The 12,877-nt window shown below is 38.9% G+C and overlaps 1 protein-coding gene across 6 annotated transcripts in view; it reads left to right on the forward strand.

The window, feature by feature from the left end:
• TRPC4 (transient receptor potential cation channel subfamily C member 4) overlaps window positions 1-11,649 on the forward strand; it is a 288,851-nt gene extending 277,202 nt beyond the window's left edge. For 3 of the 6 annotated variants that reach the window (XM_023551371.2, XM_003412637.4, XM_023551372.2), the window contains 3 exons: window positions 8,323-8,364; window positions 9,107-9,196; window positions 10,395-11,649. In XM_023551371.2, coding sequence (XP_023407139.1) covers window positions 8,323-8,364; window positions 9,107-9,196; window positions 10,395-11,120 — 858 coding nt within the window. In that variant the 3' untranslated portion in view covers window positions 11,121-11,649. The remainder of the gene's footprint in view (window positions 1-8,322; window positions 8,365-9,106; window positions 9,197-10,394) is intronic. The other 3 variants (XM_010592656.3, XM_010592657.3, XM_003412639.4) reach the window with 2 other exon arrangements.
• Window positions 11,650-12,877: the final 1,228 nt, after the last annotated feature.

Raw genomic sequence — 12,877 nt, forward strand, 5'->3', positions numbered from 1 at the left:
TTCTTTCCCTTCCATATGAAGTTGCTGATTTGTTTCTCCATCACATTAAAAAATGTCATTGTAATTTGGATCGGAAGTGCATTGTATGTATAGATGGCTTTTGGTAGAATAGACATTTTTACTATGTTAAGTCTTCCTATCCATGAGCTAGGTATGTTTTTCCACTTAAGTAGGTCCTTTTTAGTTTCTTGTAGTAGTACCTTGTAGTTTTCTTTAAATAGGGCTTTTACATCTTTGGTAAGAATTATTTCTAAGTATTTTATCTTCTTGGGGGCTACTGTGAATGGTATTGATTTGGTGATTTCCTCTTCGATGTTCTTTTTGTTGATGTAGAGGAATCCAAGTGATTTTTGTCTGTTTATCTTATAACCTGAGACTCTGCCAAACTCTTCTATTAGTTTCAGTAGTTTTCTGGAAGATTCCTTAGGGTTTTCTGTGTATAAGATCATGTCATCTGCAAATAGAGATAATTTTACTACCTCCTTGCCAATCCGGATGGCCTTTATTTCTTTGTCTAGCCTAATTGCTCTGGCTAGTACCTCTAACACAATGTTGAATAACAGCGGTGATAAAGGGCAACCTTGTCTGGTTCCCAGTCTCAAGGGAAATGCTTTCAAGCTCTCTCCATTTAGAGTGATGTTGGCTGTTGGCTTTGTACAGATGCCCTTTATTATGTTGAGGAATTTTCCTTCAATTCCTATTTTGCTGAGAGTTTTTGTCATGAATGGGTGTCGGACTTTGTCAAATGCCTTTTCTGCATCAATTGATAAGATCATGTGCTTTTTGTCTTTTATTTATATGGTGGATTACATTAATGGTTTTTCCAATATTAAACCAGCCTTGCATACCTGGTATAAATCCCACTTGGTTGTGCTGGATTGTTTTTTTGATATGTTGTTGAATTCTATTGGCTAGAATTTTGTTGAAGATTTTTGCATCTATGTTCATGAGGGATATAGGCCTGTAATTTTCTTTTTTTGTGATGTGTTTACCTGGTTTTGGTATCAGGGAGATGGTGGCTTCATAGAATGAGTTAGTATTCTGTCATTTTCTATGCTTTGAAATACCTTTAATAGTAGTGGTGTTAACTCTTCTCTGAAAGTTTGGTAAAACTCTGCAGTAAAGCCATCTGGGCCAGGGCTTTTTTTGTTGGGAGTTTTTTGATTACTGTTTCGATCTCTTTTTTTGTTATGAGTCTATTTAGTTGTTCTACTTCTGATTGTGTTAGTTTAGGTAGGTAGTGTTTTTCCAGGAATTCATCCATTTCTTCTAGGTTTGCAAATTAGTTAGAGTACAATTTTTCGCAATAATCTGATATGATTCTTTTAATTTCAGTTGGGTCTGTTGTGATGTGGCCCATCTCGTTTCTTATTCGGGTTATTTGTTTCCTGTATTTCTTAATCAGTCTGGCCAATGGTTTATCAATTTTGTTAATTTTTTCAAAGAACCAGCTTTTGGCTTTGTTAATTCTTTCAATTGTTTTTCTGTTCTCTAATTCATTTAGTTCAGCTCTAATTTTTATTATTTGTTTTCTTCTGGTGCCTGATGGGTTCTTTTGTTGCTCACTTTCTATTTGTTCAAGTTGTAGAGACAGTTCTCTGATTTGGGCTCTTTCTTCTTTTTGTATGTGTGCATTTATCGATATAAATTGGCCTCTGAGCACTGCTTTTGCTGTGTCCCAGAGGTTTTGATAGGAAGTATTTTCATTCTCGTTGCATTCTATGAATTTCTTTATTCCCTCCTTAATGTCTTCTATAACCCAGTCTTTTTCAGCAGGGTATTGTACAGTTTCCAAGTGTTTGATTTTTTTCCCTAATTTTTCTGTTATTGATTTCCACTTTTATGGCCTTATGGTCTGAGAAGATGCTTTGTAATATTTCGATGTTTTGGATTCTGCAAAGGTTTGTTTTATGACCTAATATGTGATCTATTCCAGAGAATGTTCCATGTGCACTAGAAAAAAAAGTATACTTTGCAGCAGTTGGGTGGAGAGTTCTGTATAAGTCAATGAGGTCAAGTTGGTTGATTGTTGTAATTAGGTCTTCCGTGTCTCTATTGAGCTTCTTACTGGATGTCCTGTCCTTCTCTGAAAGTGGTGTGTTGAAATCTCCTACTGTAATTGTGGAGGTGTCTCAGTTTTGAGTTCTGTTAAAATTCATTTTATGTATCTTGCAGCCCTGTCATTGGGTGCATAAATATTTATATGGTTATATCTTCCTGGTCACTTGTCCCTTTTATCATTATTTAGTGTCCTTCTTTATCCTTTGTGATGGATTTAACTTTAAAGTCTGTTTTGTCCAAAATTAATATTGGTACTCCTGCTCTTTTTTGCTTATTGTTTGCTTGATATATTTTTTTCCATCCTTTGAGTTTTAGTTTGTCTCTAAGTCTAAGGTGTGTCTCTAGTAGGCAGCATATAGACGGGTCATGTTTCTTTAACCAGTCCGAGACTCTCTGTCTCTTTATTGGTGTGTTTAGTCCATTTACATTCAGTGTAATTATAGATAAGTATGTGTTTAGTGATGTCATTTTGATGCCTTTTTGTGTGTGTTGTTGACAATTTCATTTTTCCACTTACTTTTTTGTGCTGAGAAGTTTTTCTTTGTAACTTGTGTGTTCCCCATTTTCATAATATTTGACTTTATGTTTGCTGAGTCGTTACATTTTTCCTTGGTTTTTATTTTGAGTTATGGAGTTGCTATACCTCTTTGTGGTTACCTTAATATTTACCCCTATTTTTCTAAGTAAAAACCTAACTTATATTGTCCTATATCACCTTGTATCCCTCTCCATATGGCAGTTCTATGCCACCGGTGTTTAGTCCCTCTTTTTGATTAATGTGATCTTTTACATATTGACTTCAATGATTCCCTGTTTAGAGCATTTAAAAAACATTTTTTTTTAATTAATCTTATTTTGTTTTTGTGATTTCCCTATTTGAGTTGATATCAGGGTGCTCTGTTCTGTGAGCTTGTGTTGTGCTGGTATCTGATATTATTGGTTTTCTGACCAAACAACTTCCTTTAGTATTTCTTGTAGCTTTGGTTTGGTTTTTGCAAATTCTCTAAGCTTGTGTTTATCTGTAACTGTCTTAATTTCACCTTCATATTGCAGAGAGAGTTTTGCTGGACATATGATCCTTGGCTGACAGTTTTCCTCCTTCAGTGCTCTGTATATGTCATCCCATTGCCTCCTTGCCTGCGTGGTTTCTGCTGAGTAGTCTGAACTTATTCTTATTGATTCTCCCTTGTAGGAGACCTTTCTTTTATCCCTGGCTGCTTTTGAAATTTTCTCTTTATCTTTGGTTTTGGCAAGTTTGATGATAATATGTCTTGGTGTTTTTCTTTTTGGATCAATCTTAAATGGGGTTCGATGAGCGTCTTGGATAGATATCCTTTCGTCTTTCATGATGTCAGGGAAGTTTTCTGCCAACAGATCTTCAACTATTCTCTCTGTGTTTTCTGTTGTCCCTCCCTGTTCTGGGACTCCAATCACACGCAAGTTATTCTTCTTGATAGATTCCCACATGATTCTTAGAGTTTCTTCATTTTTTTTAATTCTTTTATCTGATTTTTTTTTTTTTTTTGGCTATGTTGTTGTTAATTCCCTGGTCCTCCAGATCTCCCAGTCTGCATCCTAATTGCTCGAGTCTGCTCCTTTGACTTTCTATTGCGTTGTCTAATTCTGTAATTTTATTGTTACTCTTTTGGATTTCTGAATGCTGTCTCTCTATGGATTCTTGCAACTTGTTAATTTTTCCACTATGTTCTTGAATAATCTTTTTGAGTTCTTCAACTGCTTTATCAGTGTGTTCCTTGGCTTTTTCTGTAGATTGCCTTATTTCATTTCTGAGGTCATCCCTGATGTCTTGAAGCATTCTGTAAATTAGGTTTTTATATTCTGTATCTGGTAATTCCAGGATAGTATCTTCATTTGGGAAAGATTTTGATTCTTTTGTTTGGGGGGTTATATAAGCAGTCATGGTCTGCTTCTTTATGTGGTTTTATATCGACTGCTGTCTCCAAGCCATCACTAAGATATTGTAGTGATTTATTCTATATTTGCTCACCGAGTCTTATCTTGTTTTGTTTTCTTTCAATATACATAGATGGGCTACTAGATTGTGCTGTCTTGAGTGTTGTAGCCCTTGACTCACTTATGTCCTATCACGAGCTGGTTTGGGCTGTTACCAGATATATAAGCCTGAGTCCATTCACTATTCTTGAGTAGAATCTGATTTTGGGTCATCAAGTGTGTGATGCAGATTGTCAGCTATCCACCTCGAGAAGTAGTGGTGATAGTTGTGTGCACCAGATTCTAGTAGCAGCTGGGGTTCACACTCCAGGGGGGTGGCAGGATGCTGACAGGCTTCCCCCAAGTGTCAGTAAGGTAAGTGTGTCTCTATTCCTAAAGCACCTTGGTGGGTAGGCTCTGCAGCTGTACGTTAGGCCCCCAATGCAAGTACCTCTACAGATTGGTAGGTGTCACCCTCCTTAGACCCCTAAGGCAGGAGGCTAGGTGGTCTGGGGGGAGCTTCAGCCCTCAGTTCCCTGTTGTGGGTCAGTGAGGGCTCTGTTGAATACACAGAGATATCAGACCTGGGAAATTTGTCTTTCCAGTAAATCCGCTAAAACAATTGCAGTCAAATCCCTATCAGAAATGCCTTTGCCTTATAATAGCCGCCTTGTTCCCTGTAGGGATGAAAGCCCGAGACTGTGAATCACATATGCTTGGCTGGAGCTGGTTCTGTGTTTTTAGTCCAATTAGGGAAGGATTTTTGGTCCCTGGGTTTTTTGTAGTTGCTTCTCTCAGGCCAGGAGAATGGGTTAAGAAAAGACAAAAACAAAACGAAAGAAAGGAAAACCGCAGAGCAGTTTACTTTCTGGTTCTGGAAATTCCAATGTTAATGAAGCCGCCTGGGAAGGGGAGGGGAGGGTTCAGATAAATAGGAGAGAGTAGCACCCCGGAATATAGACAAAGTTACTTATTTTGGTTGGGATGACTGTTTTATCTGAGATTCCCGAGGGGTGCGTCGTCGACCGTGTGCGCTGGCTGGGTAGAGATTGCCCCCGAGGGTCAGACCCGTGTTCCCTGCGTGCGCTGACTCAGAAGCCGCGGTTAGTTCCTCCGCTCCAGTCCAAAGCCCAGCACCAAAGTTCCCCGGCAGGGACGCCGCACTCCCGGCTTCAAAACCAGTCGCTGCCTTCTGGTGACTTCTTCTCCTGTCAGCCGCGCTGCTGCGCTGCCTGCGTGCACTGGCTGGGCTTCCCCGAGGTCAGTTCAGGGGGTTAGGGCTGCGCCCCGTGATTGTGCCGTCTCAGGATGCCGTGCTTAGCACCCCTGCGCCCAGTCCAAAGCCCAGCGCCAAGGTTTTCTGACTGGGACGCTGGCTTCAGGCTCCGAAAACAGTCGCTGCTTCCCCGTGGTTGTTCGTTCTCGGTCTCTGTCACTCAGGTCAACTCTTTAAATCTGTGTTTGTTGGTCAGGGTTCGTAGATTGTCATTTATGTGATCAATTCACTTGTTTTTCCGAATCTTTGCTGCAAGAGGGATCTAAGGTAGCGTCTACCTAGTCAGCCATCTTGGCCCCGCCCCCCTAATCTGAACATAATCTTTTTGTTTTGTTAAGTCCAACTATCTAATCAAAAAAAGAATTCTCTCTTAAAATACATTTGATTGTAATTAGTGTTGGGGGGTTTATTATCTTACAAGGTCATAGTTTACATGGTGTATCATGGCTAAATTCTTAATTTGGCTATGTTGATTTTATGAAGGCCTTCATATTGTTATAGTGCTAGCTTTTTAACTTATCTGCTTTTTATTTTTATTTGTTATTTTAAAACTAATAAAAATTCACCAAAATTTGAACACAAGGTTTATTCTGAGCAGTTATTCTATATGCATTTTGATTCCAGAAAAAGCAAATGGCTGCAAGGAGCTAGGTACAATGAGGCTTATAAAATAGTAGGGAGAAATATATTATAAGATCAACCATTGGCTTATCTTCATGTGGTGATTGAACCCTGCCTTCCCCTTTACTAAGATTGACTGATATCAGGTTACTTCTGGTCTGCTTGCTCATAATTTGGCCCTCCACCCACCTGTAGCCATGAGACTTTTTCAGATTTCAATTAGAAGGTTTGACGCTATCCTTTTCTAGCAGGATAAGACAAATGGACATTGTTGTACAGTTTCTGGCAGGCCTTTGTAGTTTGAGTCAGGCTTTTTATGGTTAATACTTGGTTTCATGGATAAGAAAAACTTTAAGATCAAAGTAAGGCATTTGCTATTAAGTTTTATTCTTCGAGAGTTATTTCTTTTGTTTTTGTTTTTGTTTTTTTAGTTTGATATGTCCCATCTCCATCTCATAGTATTGTTTCAGGTGATTTTGTGTGTATACCAGCTATAATTAATTAATTCTACATCAGCCTATATTAGAAGAAGAACATTTCCACCACTGTTAACTTACTCTATGTTTTGAAAACCATTGTTGTTGTTGTTAGATACTGTCAAGTCGGTTCCAACTCATAGCGACTCTGTGTACAATAGAGTGAAACACTGCCTGATCCTGCACTGTCCTCACAGCCTTTGCTATGCTGCAGCCCATTGTTGCACCCACTGTGTCAATCCAACTTGCTGAGGGTCTTCTTCTCTTTCACTGACACTCTGCCGTACCAAGCATGATGTCCTTCTCCAGGGCCTGAGACAAAGTCTCACCATCCACTCTTCTAAGGAGCATTCTGGCTATACACCTCCCAATAGAGATTTGTTTGTTCCTCTGGCAGGCCGTGGTGTACTCAATATTCTTCGCTAACACCATAATTCAAAGACATCCATTCTTCTTCGGTCTTCCTTATTCATTGCCCAACTTTCACATGCATGTGAGGCGATTGAAAACACCATGGCTTGAATCAGGAGCACATTAGTCCTGAAAGTGACATCTTTGCTTTTTAACCCTTTAAAGAGGTCTTTTGTAGCAGATTTGCCCAAGGCAATATGTCCTTAATTTCTTGACTGCTATTTCCATGGGCATTGATTATGGAGTCAAGTAAAATGAAATCCTTGACAACTTCAGTATTCTTGTCATTTATCATGATGTTGCTTATTGGTCCAGTGGTGGGGTTTTTTGTTTTCTTTATGTTGAGGTGAATAGCAGCAGAACATTATCTGATATAGTGTTAGAAGATGAGTCCCTCAGGCTGGAAGGCACTCAAAATGTAACTGGGGAAGAACTGCCCCCTCAAAGTAGAGCCAACCTTAATGACGTGGATGGAATCAAACCTTCGAGACCTTCATTTGCTGAAGTGGCACGACACAATGTGAGAATAACCAGCTAGAAACATCCATTGATAATCAGAACATAGAATGTATGGAGTATGAATCCAGGAAAATTGGAAGTCATCAAAAATGAAATGGGACACAAAAAGATCAATATCCTAGGCTGAAATGGGCTGGTACTGAACATTTTCAATCTTAAAATTATATGGTCTGTTATGCCAGGAATGACAAATTGAAGAGGAATGGCATCACATTCATCATCAAAAAGAACCTTTCAAGATCTATCCTGAAGTACAATGCTCTGGAAGACCAGTTAATACAACTATTATTGAAATGTACGCACCAACCTCTAATGACAAAGATGAAGACATTGAGGATTTTTTAGTCAAAAAATCTTCTGCAGTCTGAAATTGGTCAAACATGCAATCAAGATGTATTGATAATTACCAGTGATTGGAATGTGGAAGTTGGAAACAAATAAGAAATATCGGTAGCTAGAAAATATGGCTTTGGCGATAGAAATTAAGCTGGAAGTCACATGATAGAATTTTGCGAGACCAATGACTTCTTCATTGTAAATACCTTTTTCCACCAACATAAATAGCAACTATACACGTGGACCTCACCAGATGGAATACACAGGAATCAAATAGACTACATCTGTGGAAAGAAACGATTGAGAAGCTCAGTATTATCAGTCGGAACAAGACCAGGGGCTGATTTTGAAACAAACCATCAATTGCTCATACGCAAATTCAAGTTGAAGCTGAAGAAAATGAAAACAAGTCTACAAGGGCCATAATATGAATTTGAGTAATCCCACTTAAAAACTGTAATAGATTACATATTGGCACTTTATTTTGTATTCAGCCATTCTTTATATCCATGTGTAGCACTCTGTAGCCATTATCCATTGTCTAGCAGAACTTCCCCTTCGTGGAAAAGAGGAAAAAAAAATTCTTGATTAAAATAACAATGAATTTTTCTTTTTTCAGGATAGTAGTATATCATTATAACCATAAGCAAATGTCTCTTTCCTTTTCAGAGGCGAGCTGCTGATAACCTGAGAAGACATCATCAATACCAGGTAAGTCATCTTGCATTCTATTTTGAAATCTGGTGTTTGTTTTAGTTTCCTTGTGCTTCTGTAAAAGAAATATTATAATTGGGTGGTTTTAAAGGTTAAAAATTTATTTTCTCACAGCTCAAGAGGGCTACAAGTCTGAATTCAGGGCACTGGCTCTTGGGAGAAGATCCTTGTCTCTTTCAGATTCTGCACTCTGCTGTCCCTTTGTTCCTTGGTGGTCCAAATGTGATTTCTATCGCCACACCTTCTGTTTGGGCTTGTGTGTGTCGATGTCTAAACCCATTGGGATTGAGTCTATTCTGATTCATAGCTACCCTATAGGACAGAGTAGAACTGCCCCATAGGGTTTCCAAGACTGAAATCTTGATGGAAGTCGACTGCCACATCTTTCTCCCATGGAGCAGCTGGTGGGTTGGGACTGCTGACCTTTGGGTTAGCAGCTTAACCATTGTGCCACCAGGGCTCCTTTGTCTCTGTGTCTGGGCTACTTTTCATATCACTTGGAAGTGACCTGAGTCTGGCCACCACCTGCACTGATATGACCTCATTAACATAACAAAGAAAACCCTGTTCCCAAACAGAATGACAGCCACGCCGCAGGTATAGGGTTTAGAATTCTGGAGGACGCAATTCAATGCACAACAGTATTAAAATAAAATACAGTCTCCTCTTCAGAACTGGCTCAAGAGATAAATCACATTCACACACTGAATGTCAACACTGTTATTTTAAAATGCCTTAGGAAGTGATGAGGAACCTGGTGAAGCGATATGTTGCCGCAATGATTCGAGATGCTAAAACCGAGGAAGGCCTTACAGAAGAGAACTTTAAGGTAACCCTTTTCTCCGCTGCAACCTGGCCAGAGGCAGACCCAGCCAAGTGTGGAATCAGAGACAGCACATATCAACTCAGAGCTAGGAGCTCAGCCTGGTGCTGTGCTCCAGCAAGCCTGCACTCTCTCAGATTTTAAATTAAACCTCTACTGAATTGTAAAAAAAAAAACCTACAACAGATTAAATTTCTTCTGAAAATAAATTGTTGTCAAATTTACTTAATCTAAACTGTCAAAGGACTGACTTGGTGCGAGAAAATCCTAGTGCCTTGAGACATTCTGACTTGCTGATCCCAGCAAGTCTCTCCCGAGTGAGCTTTGTTTTTTTGAAATCTCATCCTGATTTCTAAATCCAAGATATTTAGTAAGCAACATGCTAGCAAAGCAAAAAGCCCCTTTGTGTGCATGGCACTGCTTTGGTAGCAGGGATTAAAGAGTGAGTTTAAATGTAACTTAAGTCAGTCTTTGTCTTGAGCTTTTTTGTTTCATTCTGTCAGAGGGGACAGGTAGAAATAGTATATGCTAAAATCACATAAATCAAATTAATTTTATTCTCCATGAGTGTTTAGAGATTTTAGAAGAATGAATAAAGTCAATAAGATCTTATTGGCAAAAAATAAAATAAAAATAAAACTCTCTAGGAGACCTTCGACAGAGAAAGGCAGCCAGGTAGGTAAGTAGGTAGATAAATTGCAAAAATTAAAGCACAAATTGAAAGTTGACTACAATGCAAAGTATGCTTTTCAGCCACAAAATCCAACTTTCGAAGTTAAAGAATTTGTGTTACTTTGAGAGAGACATGGGAGATTGGTTGGAGGCAGGCCGCCATGAAGGCCACCATCAGGTTACCTTATCAGTTGCCATTGAGTTGACTTTGACTCGTGGCGCCCCCATGTGTGTGAGAGTAGAACTGTACTCCATAGGATTTCCAATGGCTGGTGGTTTGGAAATAGATCACCAGGCCTTTCTTCCAAGGTGCCTCTGAGTATACTGGAACCACCGACCTTTCGGTTAGCAGCTGAGTGTGTTAATCATTGCACCAGCAGGGACTCTAAACGGATCCCCAGTAGAACATACTCTAAGTTCTTAAAAATGAATGTAAATATGTCAGACCCATATGTGAAATGAGAAAAGGATGTTTTCTCATGTTCATTTATTTAAGTCACGAACTAATTATTATTATTTTAAATTTCTTTAGGAGCTCAAACAAGACATTTCTAGCTTTCGTTTTGAAGTTCTGGGATTACTAAGAGGAAGCAAACTTTCCACTGTGCAATCTGCTAATGGTGCAAAGGAGTCTCCCAATTCTGCAGACTCAGATGAAAAAAGTGACAATGAAGGCACCAGTAAGGACAAGAAAAAGAATTTCAGTCTCTTTGATCTAACAACTCTGATTCATCCGAGGTCAGCAGCAATCACCTCTGAAAGACATAACATAAGCAATGGCTCTGCCCTGGGGATGCAGGAGGCCCCAAGGGAGAAGCAAAGGAAAGCGAATTTTGTGACAGATATCAAAAACTTTGGGTTATTTCATAGACGATCAAAACAAAACGCTGCTGAGCTAAATGCAAGCCAAATCTTCTCTGTTTCAGAAGAAGTTGCTCGTCAACAGGCTGAAGGTGGACCCTCTGAGAGAAATATTCAACTGGAATCCCGAGCATTAGTTTCCAGGAATGACTTGAACATTCCCGGTCTCAGTGAACAGTGTGTGTTAGTGGACCACAGAGAAAGGAATACGGACACATTGGCTGTGCAGGTAGGCAAAAGAGTGTGTTCCTTCAAGTCAGAGAGGGTGGTGGTGGAGGACACTGTCCCCATCATACCAAAGGAGAAGCACACCAAGGAGGAGGACTCTAGCACAGACTATGACTTGTCCCTCACAGAAACAGTCACCCATGGAGATTACGTGACGACAAGGTTGTGATGCTTGATGAAGGAAGGGTTACCGTACATATACATATTTTCCATAGTGCTCTGGGCAGAGGGATATGTTTCAAATTAAATGAGCAAATGTTAACTCACACTTTGTAGCATTTATCAGCTGTGGCATATTAACTTGTAACATGTTTAAATAAGGAAAATGCTATCAAAAACCCTTGTGTTTTACAGCCTGCTTCTGCTTTCACAATTGGTTTTACAATGTTTTTGTTAATAAATAAATGTACCTTGTATTCTTGTACTGTGCCAATAACCCACAGAAAATTTTTAGCTATCTTTTTCAATTAAAACAGATACAATTTATTTCATGTGGTAGTTGACTCCTGTCATATTTTTATATGCAAAAAACAATGTAGCTGAAATATTAGAGCTTTTTGTAATTTTTTAGGGTGTCTAGAAATGGTTACTTACCAAAGAGTTTTATCCCAGGCTGACAGTTTGGTTTTAAAATGCAAATATTTCCAAATTATTTCTTAAGAAGATATAAATCATTATAATACAGAATTAAAGCAAGCAAGCTGCTTCTCATGAAGTTATGACCAATCTCTCTCCCAACATTAAGGCCACGTATACAGGCAGTCCTCAGGTTACCAACAGATCCATTTCTAACTGTGTCTTTAGTCTTTAAGTTGAATTTGTAGATAAGTCTAAACAGATGCATACAGTTATTTTTTAGCTTACTTTAGTGCAAGAAAGAGTAGCCCTGGTGGTGCAGTGGTTAAGCACTCAACTGCTAACCCAAAGATTGGCAGTTCGAACTCGACAGCCACTCTAGGGGAGAAAGATGTGGCGGTCTGCTTCCTTAAAGATTTACAACAGTGGAAACCCTATGGGACAGCCCTACTCCATCCTACAGGGTCACCTCAGGGTCACTGGGAGTTGGAATTGACTCAACAGCAGTGGGTTTAGGTGTTGGTATAGTGCAAGGAAGCGTTTTCAATGATTTAAAAGCTGCACGGGCAGCAAGCGACGGTGATTGTGATGAAGAATTTGTCAAAAGTGGGGGTTGGTTCAATCATTTCAAACTGAGGGAAAGTTCAAATAACGATAAGGGATGGTACAAGCTGTCCGGAAGGTGGACATTTGTAACCCGGGGACTGCCTGTACTTTATACAGAGTTTTAGGTTGCCCCAGTGTTTCCTTTCAGTTAGTACAAGAAATGTTTGTCTTGATGAATTGTGATGACTGATGATTTTTAATGAAACTTTGACAGAAAAAGTTGTGTCTCCAGTTCAAAAACAAATGACCAATTTAGGTTCAAACGCTTATGAGTATAAATATGAGCCTTTATAGAATAACTGAATTTCAAAATTGACAAAAGTCTCTCCTTGCTAGAAAGAAATAGCAGTAAATTAAGATAGTTTAAGCACCTTAAAGAAAGCAGGATGATTGCATGCTCATTGTGTCTGGATGAAATGAATTTATTCAAAAAATCTAAGCAAAGTCTAATTCTAACATTTTCAATCAATTCAATATTGTTGTCAACTCAAAAGAGGTACAAAAACCTAGTAGTTTTCCCCTTCTCTCCCTGGTGACCGTATGTATTTCTTTAAAATTAAAGGCACTCATAAATAATTATTAATTTTATCAGCACCTATAGATATGCAGTTTTTCCTATGGAGTAACTTGAACATTGTTGATTACCGTTTCTTCTGTTGTTTACAAGATAATTTAACTATACTACATTCATTTGTTAAACTACTTAAAAGGACTGTTGTCACCTGATATAAAAGCAGTACTGGC

The sequence above is a fragment of the Loxodonta africana genome, chromosome 17 (genome assembly GCF_030014295.1).
Source record: "Loxodonta africana isolate mLoxAfr1 chromosome 17, mLoxAfr1.hap2, whole genome shotgun sequence".
Taxonomy (NCBI): Eukaryota; Metazoa; Chordata; class Mammalia; order Proboscidea; family Elephantidae; genus Loxodonta; species Loxodonta africana.